Genomic DNA, 25,652 nt, shown 5'->3' with positions numbered 1-25,652 from the left:
CAGCACTACAACTCAGGTGTGAACCGTAGAGCAACCTCAGCAGAATCTTCAAAGCACATTCCCCCACGTGATTTTACAAGGGTGAAAGTAAGCTGAACCAGGACACAGGTAAGAACCGATTGGTGATCCAAAGGCACCTAGATCTATCCCATAGCCAAGTAGTCCAATATACAATCTCATCAACCTTTATTTATTCTCGAAAAGACATTTCAATGGACACATTTCTACAATATAACAATAATAAATATGAATAACTATCTATATAGTACTTTTCACACATGGACCGCAGTCCAGAGTGCACCACAGCAATTAGTATAAAATGAACATAGGCATAAAATCAGCAAATAAATTTACTGAATAAAGAAAATTGCTGACATAATAGGTATAAAAAACTATAAAAGTAGTGCAATGTAAACGTGCATACTTAAGAATAGGCATAAAATAAGTACAATAGTACAGTGTCGCTCGAAGGCATGTGAACCCCCCGGAACAGTCAGTCCCCCAAACACCCCACACATCAATACCTACCCAATCTACTTCCAGATGTAGCAGAGAAACCCTGCCTGAATCCTAGTAAGTAAACATTTCCTAAGTAAATATGTGTTGAAAAACGTTATCATTAAAGCAATGTCAACTGAAAAATAGAAAGAGACCCCCCACCCCCCATCAAAATAATGATTCGACAGTGGTAATCACTTTTAATTCTCGTTGCAAAAAGTGCTCCTGACAATTGAGCCTGGGATCGACTAACAAGCCACTTGAGCTTATTGCATTGACGGTGCAGATCATTCCCATTTAGTACTGTATTGACAGACACATACATCACACTGCTAAATCATGAAATCCAGCACCATGATGACAGTAGTAGACCCATCATCTCCACGTGAACAACACTAATACCCAGATCTGTCACAATGCATTGTTTAAAGAAAATGGCATGGATGTGTGATAAAGAAACAGATGGAGAAAACAAAATAGAGAAGAGGTTTTCTTTCCTCACCCAAGAGCCATACTGCGCATAAAGTAATAAGGAATGTATTCATTTTTTCATATGGTATATCATGCTGGGACACATGTACTTGTTTCACAGAGAGGCGGTCCGGTTAGTGGCTGATTAGTGGTGTCCCTGGAACAGGTGGGGGTTTATTGTCTTGTTGAAGGACACTAGCTGTTGCAGGGATTTAAACATTCCAGTCAAGACAGATTCTCTAACCACCCTTTGAGCTTGTGAAAGCTCCATGCATGTGAATGCATATATTCGTGTGTGCATACACCCGTGTGCTTTTGTCAAGGGACGTTTTCATCAGTCTTGCAGATAAGTGTGATTGTCCCCCCTCCCCCTCTATTCCAGGATCTCATTTCTGAATCTAATTTGTAACACTGCCTGGCCAATGGCAGTGTATTACCAAGATTGTCTTCCCTTTAAATTCTACTATAATTGCTTGCGTCTGTTAATGAATTCAATAAGAATGAAATGAGAGCATGATTGAATGAAGCGTGTCTTAACTTATGTTCCAAATGCAGTCATTGAATATAAACAAAGCAAGTCAAGTACATTTAGTCATTTAGCTGACGCTTTTATCCAAAGCGACTTACAAGTTCTGTACGACAAGTCATCAGGAAGGGCACAACTCTATCAGCTGAGTAACAATGTTCATCAAAGTGTTGAGTGCTACAGTGTAGGTTAGTTTATTAGGACAAGTGCATGACAGTAAGGTTAGTTGGGGTTAGATCTCTTTTTTCAGATAATGGTTGAAGAAGTGCGTCTTTAGTCGACGGCAAAAGATTGGACGGGTTTCGGCTGTTCTAACTGGGGTGGGTAGTTCATTCCACCATTGTGGGGCAAGGACTGAGAATAGGCGGCTTCTCCTTGATGACCCTCCCGGAGCTCGGATAGGAGTAGGTCTGAGGCGGCCAGAAGATGCAGAGCGTAGGGGTCTTGAGGGCGTGTAGTTGGAGACCATTGACCGGAGGTAGGCGGGAGCGGTTCCCTTTGCCGCACGGTATGCTAGGTCGAGGGCCTTGAAGCGGATTCGTGCAGCAATGGGGAGCCAGTGCAGGTCCCTAAGAAGTGGGGTGACATGGGCCGACTTCGGTAGGTTTGAGATCAGGCGGGCCGCTGCATTCTGAATGAGTTGAAGAGGCTTGGTGGCAGTGGCCGGGAGGCCAGCGAGCAGTGCGTTGCAGTAGTCGAGGCGGGAGATGACTGTTGATTGGACGAGGAGTTGGGTGGCTTCTTTTGTCAGGAAGGGGCGGATCCTTCTGACGTTGCTCAGGAGGAATCTGCAGGTTCTGGTTGTCGCTGCGATGTGAGCAGAGAGGTTCAACTGGTCGTCGAGGACAACACCAAGGTTCTTGGCGGTCGGGGACGTGGTCACAGCTGCATTCTCGACTGTGATGGAAAGGTCGGTCAGGGGGGAGGATTTGGCCGGCAGGTGGAGCAATTCTGTTTAGCTTAGGTTCAGTTTGAGGTGGTTGGTCGTCATCCAGGCGGAGATGTTACACAGACAGGCCGAGATCCGCTCAGAGACGTGGATATCTGAGGGAGGGAAGGAGAGGAAGAGTTGAGTATCGTCGGCATAACAATGATACGAGAAGCCATGAGACGTGATAATGTTACCCAGTGATTTAGTGTAGAGGGAGAAGAGAAGGGGTCCTAGGACCGAGCCCTGGGGGACACCCGTCCGCAGGGGGGCGGGTGGCCGACAGGGTCCCTCTCCATGACACTTGGTAGGAGCGTCATTGAGGTATGATGTCAGCCATGTCAGCGCAGAGCCAGCCACTCCCATTCCTGAGAGGATCTGATGGTTGACTGTGTCAAAGTAAAGTCAAGTCAAGTCAAGAGTTCTATTTGTCACAGCATACAAGTATACAGTGAAATGTGGGGGGTCTTGCCCGCAACGATTGTGCATAATACAATAATAAGAATCCAATAGGATGAGAATACGGCATTTGTGCAATAATACAAGTAATCAGTAGGGCATATCAGGTATATGTACATGAGTTTTACAAGAGCATGGTAAGACATGCTAGGTCCTGTGATAGTGCAATACACTGTTAGCTACGGATGAGGCACTGGGTCTTTATGTACACTGCTATACAATGCTATATTATACAATCTCAAGTTATACTATACTATTTTTTAAAGTGACCTTTCATTTTGTAAAGTGACCATAAGTGTGAGCGTGTGCAGCATGAGTGTGTGTGTGTTCATGTTAAAGTGACTGCTAGTGTGTGAGCGTGTACAGTGTGCGTGTTGTGTGTGTGTGCTCATGTGTGCTCGTGTGTGGAGAGTTCAGTGTTCAAGACTCTGATGGCCTGGGGGAAGAAGCTGAGCCGAAGTCTCTCTGTCCTAGTTGCTGGTGTTCGCAGGCGTTTGTCTGACCGCAGCAGCTTGAACAGGCTGTTGTTGGGGTGGTGAGGGTCTTTCATTATTCTGCAGGCTCTGGATTTGCACCTCTTGTTATATAGGACCTGCAGGGGTGAATGAATGAATGAAAACTTTATTTAACAGATTGCAGAATGGGTACAATACAGTACGGCTCAATACACACAATTGTTAAGGGGATGCAGACCAGAGAAAGACGTGTGTCTTGTTTACATCAGGGTCCCCCATTTTCAATTCATATCGACATTTATGACATACACAACATACATGACATTTATGGCATAGGGACATACAGGTATTTAGTACTGATACATTTGTGACATAAACGGTATTCAAATATACAGTACCGTTACCCATAGATCCTGACAGAGTATATACATATGATGGGGAGGGGACTGTACATTAGGAGGGGGTGGGTGGGTGGGAGAGAAATATACATACGGTGGGGTGGAGACTGTACATTTGGAGGGAAGGGTGGGTGGGAGAGAAATATACATACGGCGGGGAGAGAATATATACATGCGGTGGGGTGGAGACTGTCTATTAAGAGGTGGTGGGGGGTTTGGGCATTTACGGTGGCCAGTTTCAAATTGCAGCCTCCCGTAGGTGCTCTTTAAGAGCGGTTTTGAATGTGGGTAGGGATTCACATCCCTTTACAGCTTTGGGTAGGGCGTTCCACATTGATGTGGCATAATTGCGAAGCGTGTTTAGTCCCTTGTTTGAGCCGAATCTGGGTTTAACATGATTTTTTTTTTTTATCTTTCCCCCCCCTCCTTTTTCCGATTTGTCTCCCATCCCACTGTTAGTCGTTATGCAAATTCCCAACCCCCTTCCTGGTTGTTGCGCACTCCCCCCTACTGTTGGTCCGGGAGGCCGGAGACTGTCACATGCTTTCCTCCGACGCATGTGCAGCCAGCCGGCAGCCAGCCTGGCAGTGCAGATTCTCACGGGAGAGTGTAACGTGTGGAAGGTCACACTACCTCCCTCCAGATCCTACCCTCGCTGTGCAGGCGCCCCGACCGAACTGTAGGGGTCGCTGTCCACAACGCCCAGGACCCACCCATCAGCTTTCCCACCCCTAACACTGCCAATTGTGTTAGTACGAACGACCAGCCAAGCTGATAGCAACGCCGAGAGCTGGATTCGAACCCAGCGTCTCCAGCGTTGATGGCGAGCGCCTTGCCCACTACACCACCTAGCCGCCCCTTAACATGATTTGTTGAGCTTCCTCTGGTGTAGTGGTTGTGGTATTCACTGACCTTTGGGAAGTATTTTGACATGTACATGGGTACCTTAGTCGTATAGTGTATCTTGTAGACCAGGCCCATTGCAAGTTGCTGTACTCTGTCGTCTACTCTAAGCCATCCTAGGTTGTCAAAGTGGGCAGGGGTGAGGTGGGTTCTGGGAGTAAGGTCAAGTAGTAGTCTGACCAGTTTGTTTTGTGATGTTTGTAATCTTGTTTTTAGCGCCTTTGAGGTGCTTTGGTACCATGAGGTGCAAGCATAGTCGTAGTACCCTTGAATGAGTGCTCCTGCCAGAGTCTTCAGGGTATTCTTGTTTACCAGAGAGGAGATCCGGTACAAGAATCTAGTTCGTTGGTTGACTTTTTTTATTACATTGGATGCCATTTTGTCACAGGAAAGATTTGCCTCTAGGATGGAACCCAGGTAGGTAATTTCGTCTTTCCTTGTGACAAGCCGTCGGTCTTGCTGAGTTTGTTATTTGAACCGAAGAGAATGGACTCTGTTTTGCCCATGTGTAATGATAGTTTGTTATCAGCGAGCCATATGCAGATTTTCAGCTGAGCGTACCACTCTCTGTAGGGCCTTCTTGTCCTGTGCCGTGCTGTTTCCATACCAGGCAGTGATGTTTCCAGTCAAGATGCTCTCTACAGCTCCGGAGTAGAAGGACTGGAGTATCTTCCCCGATACTCTGAACTTCCTTAACTGTCTCAGGTGGTAGAGGCGCTGCTTCGCCTTTTTTACGACTGAGTCTATGTGTGTTGTCCATGTCAGATCCTCTGAGATGTGGACCCCCAGGTACTTGAAGCTGCTCACCCTGTCCACGGTAGCCCCGTTTATCCTCAGTGGTGTGTGTGTCCCCTGCTGTTTTCTCCTAAAATCCACAATCAGCTCCTTGGTTTTACCAATGTTCAGGAGCAGGCTGTTGTCCTGGCACCAGCGTTCCAGTACCTCAAACTCCTCCCGGTAGGCCTTCTCATTGTTGTCAGAGATCAGCCCCACCACCACTGTGTCGTCCGCAAACTTCACTATGGAGTTGGAGCTGAACTTGGCCACACAGTCATGTGTGTATAGTGAGTACAACAGGGGGCTCAGAACACAGCCCTGGAGGGACCCGATACTAGAGCTGCCGCGATTACCGCATTACCGCGGTATCGCTGTTACATCACGCCCACCGCAGAGTTTAGCTGAATACCGCATCACCGCTGTTTTTTATAATAATACTCTCAACCAAAGCAATGCGCGGCAGTCGGCCCGACATTAAATACAGCAGTGTGTTATAATCACATTTTTATGAGCTAACGAATTTCGTTATATTGGACATTTGTATTAATTATATCAAGCGAAGAACTGAGAAATTTGGCAGAGAGAGACGGCAACATTATCGTGAAATATAAACGTTGCGTGATGACTATTATATCTCCGCCGGTTTGGCAGCGGGAGCTAGATTTGCGAGAAGTATGCAACTGCAGAGCCGCAGAGCCAGCGGCGCTCTCAGGTCCGGTCTGGGGAAGCTCAGCAGCGCCACCCACCCAACAGCTGAATTGCCAATGGCTGAATTGGAGTATTGCACTGTGCGCGCACAACTGTCAGCTCTGCGGCTCTGCAGTTGCATGCTTCTCGCAAATCTAGCTCCCGCTGCCAAACCAAATGAATCTCGACATCGCTTCACCAATAGTCGTTATCAGAACACTACACACATATCATAATAGAACACACATCGAATGCCTTTTTTTTTTTATATATTTTTCCCCCTCCTTTTTCCTCCGATTTTCTCCCATCCCAATGTTAGTCGTTATGCCAATTCCCAATCCCCTTCCTGGTCGCTGCGCACTTACCCCCCACAGTCGGTCTGGGAGAGTGGAGGCTATCACGTGCTTCCTCCGACACACGTCTAGCCAATCAACCGCTTCTTTTCACCTGGCAGCGCGGACTCTCACTGAGAGGGTGTAACGTGTGGAAGGATCACACTACCCCCCTTAGATCCTATTCGCGCTGAGCAGGCGCCCCGACCGAACTGTAGGAGTCGCTGTTTACAACGACCCGGACCCACCCCTCCAGCTTTCCCACCCTCTAATACTGCCAATTGTATTAGTGTGAACGGCATCGAATGCCTTTGTTAATCATAAGTAGTAACTTTATAATAATAAGAAGAAGAAAGGGTCGGGGGGGGGGTAACCGCCGGGCGCTACCACCGCTGCCCGCGACACAGAGTGAACGGGGCACGACCAGAGGGGAGACTTCGAATCCGTGTTTCACTTTCAATAACGAATGCGTGCTTGCCGAATCCCAAACAATATTCATGCTGCAAAGTCATCCTCTAAAGATAGACATTTAGACTAGAGGCAGGCTATATGCCAGGGGTAGGCAACCCTAGGCACGCGTGCCTGAATAGGCACGCGGGGGCATTGCCATAGGCACAGGGGGCAGCATAAAAAAAATATATACTTTTTTTTTTTATTAAATATTATAGTGAAATATTTTGCACTGTTGTCGCATTTATCTTGTTGAAATCCTCCCACAGGTTCCTTTTACTACCACATATTTAATTGAGACCCTTTATTTGTTTATAATTTAAATTTAGCTGGAAATACATTGCTACATCATTCAGTAACATTTGCAGAGCCTTATAACAAAAACATTATTACGGTCACCATTGTGACCAGTGGGATTAATCAACTAATTTTATTATTTATTTTTCTATTTCATTGAACATTGCACATGTTAAAAGCAATTTTTTTTACTCAAAATGTGAGTATTACCAAGTCAACTTGTGTTCTTAAAACAATGACAATAAACATAGTTTTATTAGGTTGAAATTATGTGGTTGTGTACTTATTTTTCTGTTAACTTATTATGGATTGAAAACTGAAAACCTTAATGCACAGTAACTTATTATTATAATTTTTTTTACAGTGTAGTCTTGCGATCAATCAAAACTTATTTACACGATATACCTCACATCCACCCTCCATTCACATCCTGGTGTTCTCCATTAGGCCTGTAGGTGGAGCTATGACAGCACACGTACAGTACACACACCGATGGTGTGTGATGTGTCCAAAAATGAATGGGCAAATGTGAGTGAAATGGTCGCACTGTATGCAGCTGTTTGTCTGCATTGCATTCCCCCCCCCAACTCAGATTTAGGGTTGATACAACCATCATAATCATATTGTTAATAATAACAATAATGATGTAATAATGTAAAAATGATCATTAAAAAGACCTGATTATGAGAAGAAAAAAATGACGATGCATGGAATATTGTTGAGGCACACTAGTTACAACTATATTTCAAACAGGCACTCCATGTCAAAAAGGTTGCTGACCCCTGCTATATGCTATAAAGAGTAGACTACAAAAAAAAATAAAAAATCTTTTTTTGTGTGCGATAACCGCGGGCCGCGGCGGTAGGAAATATTTCGCAAATTTGTGCGGTAAGGAAAACATCGGCAGTTCTACGCGATACTCAGGGTGATGGTGTTGGAGGTCTGACCCCCCACCCTGACCGTCTGGGGCCTTTCACTCAGAAAGTCCAGTATCCAGGCGCTCAGACCCAGCTCGGTCAGCTTGTCCACCAGTCTGGTGGGGACTATGGTGTTGAACGTTGAGCTGTAGTCAATGAACAACAGTCTCACATAGCCCCCCTTCTGGCAGTCTAGGTGAGAGAGGGTGCTGTGCAGTACTTGGGAGACCGCATCATCAGTGGACCTGTTTGGCCTGTATGCAAATTGCATAGGGTCCATATCACTGGGGAGGAAGGCACAAATGTAATCCTTAACCAGCCTCTCAAAACATTTCATGGCCACAGAGGTGAGTGCCACCGGTCTGTAGTCATTGAGACCTGTTGGGGAGGATTTCTTTGGTACCGGGATAATAGTAGACACCTTGAAGCAGGCAGGTACCCACGGATTCAGCCAGGGATAGATTAAATATGGTGGTGAACACTGGGGCTAGCTGGTTAGCACAGGACTTAAGTATACGTCATGTTATCCCATCTGGGCCAGCAGCCTTCCTGGTGTTCACCCGCATAAATGCTCTTCTCACACTGTGTTCCGTCAATGAGAGAGTGCCCCCCCCCCCCCTCCACGACAGCCGGCGCGTCAGTGACGTCGTTAGCCGGTGAGCATGATATAGTACTCTTATCACACGTTTGTGAAAATGCATTGGATGGTATAAACGGTATACGGTATAAACGGTATTAATTTGCTCTACGGTATGAGGGCTCCAATGTACAGCCCTCACCCAACCCACCCAACCCCACCCCACCCACCCAACCTCCTCCAATGTACAGTTTCTACGCCAAATGTATATACACTCTTTTTCTGGACACTTTTGTATCACAAACAGTACTGTATTTGCAAATCTGATATGTCATAAATGTATAGATGTAGCAGTACTGTCTATCTGTATGTCATGTATGTCATATATGTTATGATGAATTGAAAATGGGGGACCCTGATGTAAACAAGACGAAAGTCTTTCTCTGGTCTGCATACCCTTAACAATTGTATGTATTGAGCTGTACTGTACTGTACCCATTCTGCAATCTGTTGATAAACTTTTCAATCAATCAATCAATGGATTTTGACTATACCGTGTAACCGGTAGAGCAGCTCTAAAATAGCAATGACGTCATGTAACCACAGCGCGACAATTTCAATCGCATTTGCCCCTAAAAATAGCTAGAATTAGTCATAGATAATAGATATGTGCAAACTGGAAAAAGTTATTTAGGAGGCTTCGCGCAGTGGGCGTGTCAACACGCAATTGTCATTTCATAATAAACACATATCACCGCGGCGCACAGCAAGTTTCAATTTCAGTTCCTGGCATTTTTAACCAGTGGAGAAAGGTAAGAGATGTCCCTATCGTTTTTCTTATATGAATTATTCTACGTTAATAAAACATACCTGGTGATCAACTAGAGTTTGCTGTAAACATTATGATATGCGTGTAGTGTTATGATAACGACGGCTGCAGCGGGAGCCGGGAGGACGGCTGCAGCAGTGGATTTGCGAATAGCATGAAGCTGCAGAGCCGCAGAGCCAGCGGCGCTTTCAGGTCAGGTCCGCTCAACAGCGCCCCCCCACCCAACGGCTGAAAGCTGTGACCAGACCTGAAAGCGCCGCTGGCTCGGCGGCTCTGCAGCTACATATGCTTCTAGCAAAATCCAGCATCCAGCCCGGCTGTTTGCAATGGGAGCAGCACGGACTCGGGACTTATTTTATTTGGAATATAGAGACATTCGAGACCCGTTAATATTTACGCACTTTGGTTGTTGTTGCTGTTTAAGTTTCATCGGTTCGCACAATTCAACAGTGATCGGGTCCTTAACTAACTTCTTGTATGCTTTTATTTTTATATCAAGGCTGTTTTGAGCTTTGGGCTTCGGTAGGAGAAGATCGGTTGAATATATATATAAACAATATATGATAACAGGTTGTGTCAGGTATTGCTTATTACCATCCCCGGGTTAATGAATGTGTTTAATTCTATTCTTACAAAGGTTATGTCATTCCAGCCGTTGTGCCTGATCAGAGGGGCACTTACAGGTGTGCACTTTGACCATAACCCCACTTTTTTCCCTTTCTTATTATTGTCGTTGTTTAAATTACATCTGTTTGCACAATTTACCTGTGATCCGATCCTGCCTTAGACTATCTGCTGGTATGCTTTAATTTAATTTTGTTTTGAATGTTCCTTTATCCATTTGTGCTATAACATTGCGACGTTGATGCGCAGACTTGGAAGTAGATGGTTGCAGGGTTGATGTTGTGTTATTACTTATTATATAATAATGGCTATTTTTTCCATTATAGTTATCTCATGTTAGGGCCAAGGCTCACGGTGGTTTTCGTCCGATATCTTTATTGAAACAATATATGATAACAGGTTGTGTCAGGTATTGCTTATTACCATCCCCGGGTTAATGAATGTGTTTAATTCTATTCTTACATAGGTTATGTCATTCCAACCGTTGTGCCTGTTCAGAGGGGCTGTTACAGGTGTGCACTTTGACCATAACCCCCTTTTTTCCCTTTCTTATTATTGTCGTTGTTTAAATGACATCTGTTTGCACAATTTACCTGTGATCCGATCCTGCCTTAGACTATCTGCTGGTATGCTTTAATTTAATTTTGTTTTGAATTTTCCTTTATCCATTTGTGCTATAACATTGCGACGTTGATGCGCAGACTCGGAAATAGATGGTTGCAGGGGTGATGTTGAGTTATTATATAATAATGGCTATTTTTTCCATTATGGTAATCTCATGTTAGGGCCAAGGCTCAGGTGGTTTTCGACCGATATCTTTATTGAATTTTATTTTTATTATTATTTGTGTTTATTGGACTAGTGGGGGTTTAATCAGGGGTTTATCTAGAGGGGGGTCGGAGTGGGGAGCGTCTTATTGGATCCATGACTCCAGTGGGAAATGATAGGAAGATGACCATCCTTAGTGGATGGGGCATAGGGAGGGGATTGGAGAGTGGGTATAGGAGGGCTTATAATAGGACGGGTGGGTTAGGGTTTAGAGTAGAAGGAGGGGGGGTTGTAACTGGGGTGGTATTTTTATGTGTTTTATGTACTGTTGTCTTATATGTGTGTAATTGTTCCTCCTCTGAACTCCTGGGATTGACCGTCTGGGCCCGCCTGGATCAGCGCCTCTGTACTCAGCCTGGCTGCACTGGTATGTTCTCTACGCATTTAGACAAACTCGACCATGGCTAAATTGAATATTTTAATTTGGAACGCAGGAGGTCTTAACGCCCCACACAAGCGTGCCAGTGTCCTTTGGTTATTGAAGAGAAGAAATATTGACATTGCTCTCCTTAGTGAGACGCATTTATTGGTGGGTGATGTGTCAAGGCTAGCAAATCGACAATATCACGTTATCTCCTCATCCTCAGCCGATGATAAGACGAAAGGAGTCGTCATAGTTACAAGACGTAACCTTGATATCAAAGTCCTGGATGTGTGGTCGGACACGGAGGGAAGGATTACTATAGCAAAAGTTGAGTTCTCTCATAGGAAGATGGCAATAATAGCATTGTATGCCCCTAACACATTTGATTCAGCGTTCTATAATACAATCACGAAGAATATGTTGGAACTTACTGGATACGCTCTCATTGTGGGTGGCGATTTTAATGCGTGCTGGGATGCGGAGATGGATAGGTCCGGGTCCTCTGAAACGAGCGACCAAAAACGGTCCTCTAAGGCCCTCAGGATGTGGGCCCAGGACACTGGGCTCGCAGACCTATGGCGCTTATCCAATCCCACCCTCAAGGATTACTCTCACCTGTCTGCCAGACACAAAACCTTCTCTCGAATAGACTATGCATTCGCATCCCCTAATTTGTTTGATAGTTTCGACGTCTCATTGGTTCCCCTGGCTCTCTCGGACCACAAGGGGATTTTCCTTGTGGCAACCTTTGGCAGGCTCTCCACGAGAGCTCCCAGGTGGCGTTTTAACTCAACCTTATTAAAGAACGATGATTTCTGCTCTGAGTTCGGGAGTAAACTAGCTGAATTCTTGCAGATCAATGTTGGCACGGTCGATGACCCCAGGGTCCTATGGAATGCATTGAAAGGATTTATCAGGGGTCATGTCACACTTTTCTCCTCCAACTTACGTAAATCCCGATAAAAAAAACTAGAAGGACTGGAAACATTATATGCGGATCTATACGCATCTTTGCAAACTAACTATAGTGAACGACTAAACACACAACGTAAGATAGTCAAGAAGGAAATAAACTCCATACTTAAACAACAGTCTGAGTTCTTGATACATAGGACAAGGCAAAATTACTACTTTCACGGCTCCAGGCCTAGCCATCTATTGGCAATGAAAATACGCTCGAATGATCATTTCTCGGATATCCCCTCGATCAAGACGCGACAGGGTACAATCACTACTGATTCGAAAAAAGATCAACAACACTTTTAAAGAGTTTTACTCACAGTTATATAGCTCAGAGGTTAATCTCGACGACTCTAAATTTGAATCGTTCATTGGCGGGCTTGAGATACCCCACATTTCTGAGGAAGAGGCTAAGGAACTGGGGAAACCGATCACCCTTATGGAACTAAGGGAGATGATCGCTGAAATGCAGAGGGGTAAGGCACCAGGCTGGGATGGTATTCCACCCGAGGTGTATTTAGCTTTCTGGGACCAACTGGGCCCATTGATGCTCGATATGATCAATTACGCTATCGAACAGGGGGAGTTCTCAAGAGATGTCAACATGGCGCTGATTTCTTTACTTCTCAAGAAGGACAAAGATCCCAATGATTGTGGTAGCTATAGGCCCTTGAGTCTTCTCGGGGCCGATTTAAAAGTGTTTGCCAAGGTGCTGGCCCGCCGCCTGCAGAGATTTATGACGGTATTGGTACACTGCGATCAAACTGGTTTTATCCCGGGGCGCCTGGCTGCAGATAATCTTAGGAGGCTGTTGCATGTAGTCGATAACAGTAAAGACAATACAGCTCCGTCCACTGTTCTGTCTTTGGATGCCATGAAGGCGTTTGACAGACTAGAATGGTCATACCTGTGGAAGGTACTTGAGGTCATGGGTCTGGGAAAGAATTTTATTCATACGATTAAAGTCCTGTATGCCTCGCCGTGGGCAATGATACTGACAGGCAAAAACTGTTCCACACTTTTCCCAGTCTCCAGATCTTCTAGACAGGGTTGTCCTCTGAGCCCGGGACTATTCGCGCTTTCCCTCGAACCATTGGCCCAATTTATTAGGCAATCAGAGGACATCGTCCCCATAATGATCAATAATACACCACACAAAATTGCTCTCTATGCGGATGACCTACTGATTTTTATGGATGACCCTTCCCGGTCGGCCACAAAATTATTGGAAATAATCGACGACTTTGGTAAATTGTCAGGCTTTAAGATTAACTGGAACAAATCAGCCTGCCTACCTCTTAATGAGCTGGCCAAGGCGGTGCGACTACCAGCTGATATCCCCATAGTGGAACATTTTAAATACTTAGGTATAGAGATATTCCCCACGCTGAGTCGAACTACTAAGTACAACTTCACGGGTACTTATGATAAAATACGCCAGGATCTAGACAGATGGTCGTCCCTTCCTAACTCCCTACAAGCCCGAGCTTCCATAATCAAAATGAACGTTCTGCCTAGGATACATTTTGTTAGCTCAATGCTCCCCCTGCCCCCTCCAATAGACCACTGGCGCAAGGTACAATCGATGGTATCTAAATTTATCTGGAATAACAAACGCCCGAGAATCAAAAGAGCTACTACTCAACGTAGGAAACAAGATGGGGGCCTCGCAATCCCTGATTTTAAGCTTTATTTCTGGTCCTTCTCACTGAGACCTCTGATGTGCTGGCTAGACCCTGTAGATGCTGTAACTTGGCGCTCCTTAGAAGCGGCGGTCTCACCGCTAAGATTGCAGGATGTGGTGTACTCCACTGTCTCTATTTCGAAATGCCGGCTGAGGTATGGACCGATCATAACTCACGTGATCCAAACGTGGCGTAATGTACAGAGGTCGTGTGGGGTTAAATGCCCATGGCACCTGGACTCTCCAATTTTTAATAACCAGCAATTACTTGTTGGGCACAAGCCGGTTAATATTCCTCAATGGCAGAGGAGGGGAGTTCATACTCTGGAGGATATTTATGATAAGAACGGCCTCCGTGCGTTTCAGGACTTAAGAGAATTTTATGATCTTCCCGGCGAGTCCTTTTTTCTTTACCTTCAACTAAGGTCAGCGCTGAGGGCGCATGGCGTGCCGTGGGCTCAAGCTTTGCACCCACACCCCTTCCTCAGGCTCATAGTGGACAGGATGACCTCCAGAGGGTTTGTCTCAGACTTTTATAGGCTCTTAATTCAATCCACGTATAAAAATGTATCATTGGATACAATCTGGCGGGTGGATATCCCGGAGTTGGACCCCGAGTTTGACTGGGATGATGTTTGGGCAAATGTGGCATTATCTTCCCGCAACCCCAATCACCAGCAAATTAATTTTAATTATATTCATAGGACCTATCTTACGCCTAGGAAGCTATTTGCTATGAGACTGATAACCGACTCTCAGTGCACTTTGTGCTCTCAAAAGGCCACTGGCACTTATATGCATATGTATTGGGATTGCCCACCAGTGGCCCGCTTCTGGAGGTCAATAACGGACAAACTTTCAGATCTGTGTGGCTTAACTATCCCATTCACAGCTGTTACGCTACTCTTGAACGATATAACGACACTACCTGCGTCCGTTCAACTAAAAAGGGTTGTCCTAGCGGGTGTCACAGCAGCGAAGAAGCTAATAGCAATGAGATGGAAGGAGCCTGAGAAGCTTACAGTGATTAACTGGTCCCTAACACTATTGGATGTGATTTATCTTGAGATATCCACGGCGCGGGTGATTGGGGTGGGACAGGCAGGTATTGACCTGTGGTTTGCAGCAGCCGAAAAGGTCAGGACCGCCATGTGCGGCTGAGCGGGGTTGAGGTGCGTGTTCGGGTGAGTCCGGGGGTCTCTTGGGAGGGGGAGGAGGAAATGTTTTGTCTGTCTTGTCTTTTGTCTTGTCCTCTTGAGTTTAGCTGGGGATTTTATGGGGGGGCAGCTATTTAACTATTTCTTCACTGTTTGGTCACTTTTACACTGTCTCTGTGAGTCTATGGAACACCTCTACAGGTTTTTGTTTTGTCATAAGGTTCATTGCTCTGTTTTCGGGTCGTGTTCTCAAAAAGTGGTCCTTGTGGTGAATTGGAGATGTACGTTTTATTAATATAGGGTCACACAGCCGGGAATCGGGGCTGAACACTGGGAAAGACCATTTATTAGATAGTACCCCTTGGATTTAAAATTTAGAAGGTTGAACTCTGTTTTCTTTTCTCTTTGTCTGTATAAATTGTTATTCTGTATTATTATTGTTTTTGTTATTTTCTTGTGAAGTTCTATGTATTGTGATTGTGTTTAATGTGTTGTCTTGTTTCATGTGTATAATAATAAAAAAAGATGTATCAAAAAAAAAATAAAAAAAAAATGTATTCATCTGTGGCCACACATGAAAATGCTCAGTTCCTAATCAGAGAACTAGAGTGTACATAAGTATCTGACCAGGAAGTGAGACAGAGCCCTGGTCAGACATACGATTAAATACACATGAAAATGGCGTACATTAGACATCCAGATATCACGGAAAGGATAACCAAAATATGCCCAGAGGGAGAAATGAATAAACAATCTGCTTGGCTAGGCTGTGTTATTATTATGTCTCTAATTGGAGTGGGAAAATAACCTTGCTCTACTGCTCCCACACTAGGAAAGGAAAAGATTAGGTCAAAAGTCATCTTCTTCCCTGTCGTGGAGTTCAGTCAGAACTGTAGCCTAGTGTCTGCTGTAGTCAGACTAGTTTACTAGTTGGTCATATTAAACTAGTCAAGCTGTACAGAGATTTAACCTGTTAAGCCTTAAGGTCCCCCTATAGGGGGACCCTGCTTTTCTTTATAAGCAGAGACCGTATTAGATAGAGACCGTATTAGATCCCCAATTATCATATCATGGGGTATCATTGGAAAGCCACACTCATTGGCTACAACCCTGTGCAAAGATTTTCGAGATCGCCAAATGATTGACGGAGCTAGAACCCCGGGAGTCGGGGGTGGTAATGTGTACTTTTGCGTACTTTGGGGCACGCCTCACATATCGGCATGTAACTCGAGAACCGCTGAACGGATTTTGTCACCTGAAAGGGCAATCGACAGGCGACAAATAGGGCTTTAATTCTATCTATGTATTGTATTAAAAGAAATGCACACCCGAGCCACTAGAGGTCGGCAAAGAATCATCCACATGTGGGCCCTTGGATGTTAATGTTTTTAAATATTCATTTTTTTGTAGCCAAGAGTAAAGACCATAACCCTATCAAAAACAGTAGTCAAAGTGTATATTTTCATTTTTACCGATGTTTTATACAATTTATCGGAAATACGAATTTATCGGAAAATGCTAATCGTAAAAACCGCAAGGAAATGACTAAATCCAGATTCAACCCTGCCATTGGAAAGAGGAGCATTTTCCCTATCCATAGATGTATGATTTGGCCATAATAAGGTCAAGTTCAAGGTCAAATATGAATTTATAATTAAAATCTATTATCATTAATTACTGTATCTACAAATCCTTCTGTTTAATCATCTTCCCTTTATTCATTTGCTTAGATTTTTTGTACACATGATCTGAATAAGGTGGTGAATGAGCTCAGTGAGCATTTTCTCCTACCCGTATACATTTTTGATGAAAGATGCAAAAATCATAAATCATAATTTATATTCTCCTTTTCTTCATTACAATTTACTCAGCCTAGTAACAGACACAATATACATAAATACATACCCCCAGGTCCCTAGATGTTCCTAGATACCAAGAACATGCAAATTGACCTTGCAGAAGCAACCGTCCAGTTACTTAGGCAGGTACCTTTAGGCGAAATATTCTGGACATAACATTTCCATAACACATAGATTGTTAAACAAGCTCTTATGAAAGTCACCTAGGCTATGACCTATAATAAACAGCTGTATGGATTGGAGAATGTGTGGGTGTGTGCGTGTATGTTCGACTGACTGCATGTGTGTTTTCATGTGTGGTGGGAGAACCTTCTCTTCTGAGGTATGTCTTGGTTATATTACTGTATGTATAGGTCCAGTTCTGGTGTGAATGTAAATCAGTGGAACATCGTCCTAAGTACTTTATTGATGTTCCAGTCAATAAAGCAGATGAGGTAAATGACAAATGATAAAGGGCTCTCCGCCAACACACAATGGTAATAAATACTGTAGGGCTGACCCCAATTAATCAAATAGTCGACTAATCGATCGAAAGGAGCCGTAGTCGACTGCCAACCTCTTAGTAGAATGCAAACAAAAATAAAAAAAATATTTATAAGCGAGGCTAACTGCCTAAAAAAACGGGCACAGAGGCACTGAAAGAGGATTTCACCTGTCTAATGAACACACTAGACTAAACAAATATCAAGATGTATCCATCAGTGGACCAATTGCATGCTTTCGGCGGACAAGCCTTCAGTCGACTCCTTCAGACATCAGCCCAAATGGAATGTTAAATTTTCTTTTATTCAGGGGGGTAGTCGGTCGACTATCTGCAAATTTCGGCCAATCAAAGTCGACTATCCAAATCCTTAGTCGGGGACAGCCCTAAAATACTGTATGTGTATGAGTAACAAGGAAGACCAAATAGGACATCCAGTGTACTTCAATGGCATGTAGATGGTTATACTAAGATTTCCAGAATGTAATCGAGGTCAGTGAGTCATTATATGGACAAAGACATGTAACAGCCCATCCTGACAAAGGTTTTGAAGCTGTGCAATCGACTTATGGATAACGCCTTTGGCATTTATTTTTCAGTCATGCTCAATGTTTTCTGGACGTCGCTCCCAAGCTGTTCCACAACGCAGCAGAATCCAACTGTTTCTATCTCTTTCTGTTCCAGTATGCATGTTCTCAGTTAACAAAACCTTGTACAGTATTTCTCTGCCAATTCAATTTGTTAACCTTTTTTTATAATGAATGGCATTTGAGTTAGACTGTTATTGAAACTGTGCATATACTAGCTTCACCTTTCTGTACTCCGATTTTATAATTACCTTTGGTTAAATAATGATGAGGCGTGTGATGTAGAGATAAGTGCAGTGATACTGTGGTAAAATAAAAGGTGGGTAGACAATGAAATTCAGTCCAACATTACAGTAATGCCAACCACCAATATACAAAAATATATACTGTATTTTTTCCAGATTATACATGTGACATTACATTCTATGATGTAGCCTATGCAATTAAGATTAACATCATTAAGATCTAAATCAGTTTATAGAGGTGTGTAAACTATTTGACAAATAAAATTATGGGTAAACTGAGTTTAGGTGGATTTACCTTCCACTACAATACATCATGTAGCAATATTGATAGTACATCACTGACATCAAAGTAAATCCTAGATCAAATAGTCAGTAACAGCATGGCGGGAAGCCTATTCACCACTTACATTATTCACCCACAGTACACTTTTAAAACACCCTGTGGTTATATGTAAGCGGATTTAGACAACCAGGATGTTAACCTTTTAGGTAGGTAATTTCCTCCGTCAAGGTTGTTTCTGCCCTTTTCTGTGTGTTTGTTTTGTATATCTTGAAAAGTAATGGCCAGATTGGCATGAAGATTGCTGTACACATTTGTGACCCCAAGAGGAAGAAACCCATAGAATTCTGTGACCCCCATCAGGCCGCAATTGTCAAATGAGCACATCTCCTGGCCCGTTTGTTGTTTAGTCAGAAAATCGGCTGTGAACATTCATGACACCTAGAGGAACAAATCTATTGATTTTTGTCAACCCATGACCTTTCCCCTAGTGCCACCATCAGACCAAACAGAGTATATCTAGAAAAATAATGGCTGGATGATGGATAATTATAAAATTTGCTGTGCATTCATGACTTCAAGAGGAAGAAATATATTGCTTTTTGTGACCCCATGACCTTTCCTCTAGCTCCTCCATCAGGCCAAACTTTCCATTTTCAAAGGACCATTGAACCTCATTCACCAACATTGTCTTAAGATTTCTCTTACGACAACCTCCTTGGAAGGTCGTAAGAGCCGGCGACAATTACCCCCGGATTCACCAACGCATGGAGAGGTTGTCTTAACTTGCCAAATGATCACAGCTGCGAACCCTGGTTACAAACTGACCCCGGCCCCCATCAGAGAAGGGAAAAGTTATGTGGCCGTCACAGGAAAAAGTTTGGGGACCCCTGCTGTAGATGAACAACAATTTATTGAACTGGAACTTTGAGACACATGAGCACTGGGATTGATATATGTTCTCTCTTCCACTCCTCTCCTCATCCTGTCCGCTCCTGTCTTCTCTTCCTACTCTTCTTAACTCCTCTCCACTCTTCTCCTCCGTCATCCTCTACTCTCTTATCCTCCTCTTCTTCTCCTCTTTCATCTTCGCCCCTCTTCTCTTCCTCCTCCCTCTTTCCTTCTGTGCCTTCCTGGCTCCTCCCCCTCTCCACTCCTCTTCCTCCTCTCTACAGTCTGAAGATCTGAATGGTCATGATCAATGATTTTTCAAAAATGTCTCACCCCAAATGTTCCTATTATTAGTATAATTTATTTAACGAAAAAAAAATGTAATCACAAAATAGTTAAAAGTAGAACAAAACTAGACTGGTCATGTCAACTAGTATAGAAGTAATGTCACAGCCTAATGTGAAAATGTATTGGTAGTTAGCTATCAATGCAAGCTAGCCAACACTAGCTAGTTAGTTAGCAAACTGAATGTTGGCTAGCAAGATTGTACTGCATGTGTTTGCTAACCATCATTAATGAATCCAAATTCAAAACAAACTCCCCTAAATGTGGTGAATAACACGGTTTTAGGAAAAGTCAATGAGTGAAATAGTACATATGGGGATCAAACATAGTTCTAGTATTTTAAAAGCAAGGGAAAAATTACCCCAACAATTCTAGTGTAAGCTGCTAGCTAGCAAGATTGCACTGCTTACTAACTAACGTTGATACACCCAGGTTTACCACACAGATAAAACACAGCTACTTGCATAAGAAGTTTCACTGTAGATGTCAAGGCTCCTGTGTTGGCTGGGAAATGCATGTATTTGACCGTTCTATTGAGATCGCGAGTAACGGTTCTCGGTTATTATTTCGGAAGTCCACCAATCCGAAACTATACTTTTAAAGTCCATATCACCAGGTTGCCTGCATCAATTCCAACATCCAATATACTAGATATGATGCCAAGAGCATGCTCTAAAAGCTGTTCACATGTAAAGGGTTTTTATAAACTCATCTTAATTATGTGCTCAATAGTTTCATTTGATTCCTATTTTACACATCATCCAATAACATTTTCCAGGACAACTGTTTCAATTTCCATGTAAGTGTTCACTTTTGCTCAGTTTCCATGACTTTTCCATACTGGAAAATGAAAAAATAAATTCCATGTTTTCCAGGTACCATGGGAACCCTGTGGTTGCGCGTTCTCGTTTACTTCATTTGCATAAAGACACGCCCCTCCAGCTCATTATAATGCGAGGGCCGTGTGCAAAACATGGGTCTGCATTGCATTAGCTGATCCCAACAGGTAGCAGTGAAGCGCTTTGCGACGGATCAAAATGAGATCAGATTCAAATGTATTGTCATCATCACCTATAGCTATATAGTGGAATAGACTGTATTAATATTCCATATTTATAGTCTAGTTGCGTGCTCCTGGCCACCTGCCGCAGCGTGCACACACACGCATACTGTATAGTCTACGTGCATAATGAATGAACAGTAGGCATATATTATTCTAATGACTTGTTTTATTATTAGATCGCAGATACTGCGCTGCCCTATAGTAGTCATACTGTAGTTCTAATACAGTACAGTACACATCTTAGCGTGACATCTCCACAGTCGGGCGTGAGCGGACCAGACTCCACAGTGGTCCACGTCGCGCACCGGTGTCACACAAAAGGCTGCTCTGCATATTGGTTGACATCGACCTGCATTAAATGTAGTAAACTGGCATGAGAAATGTAGGAAATTGGTAAGTGGTGGTACGCTTGACTGAAACCACAAACAATTGCGGACATGCTGTGCTGAGTCCGGTCCGCTCACAGTACGCCCGACTCTGTGGCGGCCTTAAGATGTCATGCTAAGATGTGTACTGTATAGTGTATGTGTGTGCGCTGAACAGGTGGCCAGGAGCGTGCAACAAGATGGTATAAATACAGTCTATTCCAATAGCTATATTCACAAGATTAGCTTTAGTTCTTATTTATTCATCCACTGTCATTTGCAGTGTTGGTGTAGTGTCTTTATTTATTTTCGGACATCACGATGACTCTTGAGCAGTGGCGGCTGGTGAAATCTTTTCTAGGTGGGGCTGTGCCATATTCACTCAGTTTCAGTATATAACCAGACCTGCAAACTGATAAGAGGTGAAAAAGGTGACATGTTTGTAAACCAAACCCCTGTAGGGGTGTGGGGACATGAAGAAAATCGCTGTGATTTTAACTCATTCACTGCCAACAACGAGTATACTCATTATTTGATTGTTATTTCTTTTATTCGATATTTCTATTGATTACAGGCCCACTGACTCGGGGTTAACATTGGGAATCGCATTGAGAATGCCTAGGTGCAATACTGGCCGCATCACGCTAGACGGCGGTATCGAGCACCCTTTCTAACATTGTATCCTGGGCTATGGGATGGCCAAAGGTTTCGGGTTACATTTTTCCTTGTCGGGCAAGACGAACGGTTCTGCCGGTTACATTGAAGCCCGTCAAATAGGCCCGATCCATATGTTATGGTGGATTATGCCGTAGAGCAAATGGACATTGGATGTACCAGATGGCGATCAAGAAATTGGAATATTGTTTTTGGAATACTCCCGGTCGCAGGTAAGGACGATTTGATGTACATTTTAGCTTGATCCTGCAAGGCTTTTGTACCGATCGGGCTGATAAGCGTTTTTAGTGTTGAATACGAATGCCGTTACCGACAATCAAATAATCAGAAACGACCCCCCCCCCCCTTTCATGCATTCATGGTGGAACATAATACCTATGATGTAGATTTGATTCCGGAACAATACCGGGTTCAGGCAAGAAACGGCAACGTCTACAATGGAATCGACGTATACTGCCATAACTAAGCATTTCATGAATTACCCTAGACCGCTCTAAAACCATACTTATATTCACCACGATATAACACGGGAACGTATGGATGGAAAAATTATCTCTTTTTTGCATCTTGACCGGAAGAGTCTGACAGCACTACAATTACATTTTCATATCATAATATCATAACGCAGAGACTGAGACTCACTTTTTTTGCTGCCGGTAGAACGAATTGGAAGAGCCGTTGTGTTTCGCGCCCTTTCAGAAGCTTTGTGTTCCAGGCTTGAACTTTCCATGAATGTGTCCATAAATCCATTTAGTTAAATACAATACTGAATGTATCTAGCGATTATTATACATTTTCGACGATGACAACTATTTAGCGTTAGTTATTTCCCTGACGTGATGTCACACGAATGCAAATAGACTATTCGTTTTATTAGTGTGAAGTTCTGTGAACGTATATATTTTATCCAGTGCACATTTGGATAGTATTGTAATATTGTGATATCCAGAGGTGTGGACTCGAGTCACATGACTTGGACTCGAGTCAGACTCGAGTCACGAATTTGATGACTTTAGACTTGACTTGAACAAATCAAAAAAGACTTGCAACTCGACTTTGACTTTAACACCAATGACTCGTGACTTCACTTGGACTTGAGCCTTTTGACTTGAGAAGACTTGATACCTTCCCCCATGCCCAACGATTAAAAATGATGTTATTAAATGTGCCGTGAATTAATTCATTTCCAGCTAATAGACACTTAATTCGCGCAGTCGTGGCTCCTGTGTCACCTGCGGAGACACGTTGTGGCCGTGTTTTGTTTACTTGTTAGACTGTCATGGCGGCGCCCATGTCGAGTTTTTACACATGATATTGAATATTCTCACTATTTCTCTTTTGTTGAGCACAAAGAAAAGAACGTTTTAGTTAAAGGTGGTATGCATTATAAATGTCATTTTTCAGTCTCTAGCATTGTATTATAGTAATAGGAGTTCGTATCAATGTGTTTTTGGGCCTAAATACTATATTGGCGAATTCCTCAGCTACAGCCCATCCCCTCTTTGCCTCTAGTAAATCAGGTCATGTTGATTTGACGACCTGGTGCACGTCACAGGGCGCTGTTTATAGCGCACGGTGATGTGATTGGCTCTGTGGTTTTAGTAATGCCCGCCTCCATTCTTGCTACCTGCAGGGTGGAAGGTTTGTCCAGAAGATCACTAATCAGCTGAAGCCTGATGCGGTTCCCTCGGTCTTCGACAGACAGACCGGCGTTAGCTCTCGGGACTCGGGAGCGATCGCTAGCTACTTAGCACCAGCCGGGGCCGGCGTTAGCAACCGGGAGCGCCGTTGAGCATTCAGCCTGCTGGCTACCTAGATCCACTTCAACCAGCGTCGCGGAGCATTCAGCCTGCTGGCTACACAGCTTGTCGGTGTGCTAATAGCCTCTGCAAGCTAACGGTAGCTGGCTAAACAGCTTGTCGGTGTGCTGGAGCCTCTGCAAGCTAACGGTAGCTGGCTCCAGGCTATTAGCACATCGACAAGCTGCTGGAGCTCCCGACGCTCGGCTGGTTGAAGTGGAGCTAGGTAGCCAGCAGGCTGAATGCTCCGCGACGCTCCCGGTTGCTATCATGTGCAGGTCCTCTTCTCAGACCTGTGTGGCAAAGCACTGCACACGCATCATGCAAGCTACACATCGCTGCATGTTGATCAATGGTGGCCCACTCGGTGCATCACAGTGGGCTACTATTGTGCTAACAACAACCGCGGTGTCCGGCTTGTCGGCCGGCATGAGTGCTCGATTTGGGGTGGTTCTCTCCTCCTTGTGTGCCCCCGTTCTCGCGGGTGTCCTGCCGGGGAGCTTGTGGACGCGACAACAGCGGCGGCCGTAGCGTTAGTTAGCTCATAGCTATTGTGTACCACTAGCGTTACGGCGGGCTCGAGCACCCTACGGCTGCCGCCGTTGTCGCGTCCATGGGCTCCCCGGCAGGGTACCCGTGGGGACGGGGGTGTACAGAGAGGAGAGAACCATTTTGTGTCGGGCGTGCATGCCGGCCAGCGAGCCGGACGTCGGGATATGTTGTTAGCACAATAGCTACCAAGCTAAGCTATGTTAGCTTCTAACGGTGTATACACAATATGTACAACGACACAATGATTTACATTATTACAAATATGGTAACGTGGTTGTGGCTTTTACAAATAGTGGTAACATATATATAGATAGACAGTACTGCTACATCTCTATATTTATGACATACCATATTTGTATTGCTACAGTACTGCTCAGTACTGCTATGATGGAGACCAGAGAAAGACTTTCGTCTTGTTTACATCAGGGTCCCCCAATTTCAATTCATGGTAACATATTATATATATATAGATAGACAGTACTGCTACATCTCTATATTTATGACATACCATATTTGTATGTAACCTGAAACCTAATCTCTGACGGGGAGATGGGCGGAGCTATTTGGTGGGTGGCTGTCACTCAAAGCATTCTGCCAGAATGGGTGGAGCCAAGCCAATAATAGCCTGCTTTCATGAGGCTGAAAAATGCTGGTTTTGAGTACAAGATTAGAAATATAAAACAATGATTATTTTTGTAATAAAAATTACAGATGTGTTACATAGACTCACAGGAAGTGTGTAAAGTTGCCCAAATAGTGCTAGGAATAGCAGTGCATAACCCCTTTAAATGTAAATTGTGTCTTGGCTCAATCTACTGCCCACTTTGTTTGAAACAGTCCGACAGCATCCAATCAATTTGCGCAAGAGAAGAATTAACGTTAGAACGTTAATAACGACGGATCCAAATGTATCTAGTTGTAAAACTAACCCTGATTCTGAATATTATTACATTTATAGAAATTTGATTATGTTTTGCCAACAAGTTGATAATGACATTTTTTGGTGAAGTGCGTATTATGACTTGTTTAGGACTCGAAACTCAAAGGTTAGGACTTGGGACTTGACTTGGGACTTGCCTGTCTTGACTTGAGACTGACTTGAGACTTGCAAAACAATGACTTGGTCCCACCTCTGGCATGGATTATATATATAGCAGTTTTTTTTTTATACGTTTCAACATTTGATTGCTGCATTAATTTTCATTTCATTCATTGTGTTCATCATTGTCGTCATCATGTCAATGAATCGCCCATTAGGCATCATATTTAAAGACGCTGATTGGCAACATTTATTTTGCTATGTAATTTTTCAATTGGCTGCGTTGCGCACTGAATGGGGCGATGTTTCTAGCGCCCCAGAAGAGAGGGGATGATCAGGAAGCACAAACA

General features: G+C 43.8%; 1 protein-coding gene across 1 annotated transcript in view; it reads right to left on the bottom strand.

Moving 5' to 3' along the window:
* Positions 1 to 2,106: 2,106 nt before the first annotated feature.
* Positions 2,107 to 25,652, bottom strand: part of LOC311225503 (heterogeneous nuclear ribonucleoprotein R-like) — a 90,340-nt gene continuing 66,794 nt past the window's right edge. Inside the window, exon 12 of the mRNA XM_084310809.1 lies at positions 2,107 to 3,474. Within this exon, the coding sequence (XP_084166935.1) occupies positions 3,464 to 3,474 (11 nt within the window). The 3' untranslated portion in view covers positions 2,107 to 3,463. The remainder of the gene's footprint in view (positions 3,475 to 25,652) is intronic.

Source organism: Notolepis coatsorum (assembly GCF_963971535.1).
Source record: "Notolepis coatsorum genome assembly, chromosome: 3".
NCBI lineage: Eukaryota > Metazoa > Chordata > Actinopteri > Aulopiformes > Paralepididae > Notolepis > Notolepis coatsorum.
Note: the sequence above shows the minus strand (reverse complement) of the source record. Positions and strands in the feature narration are given on the sequence as shown.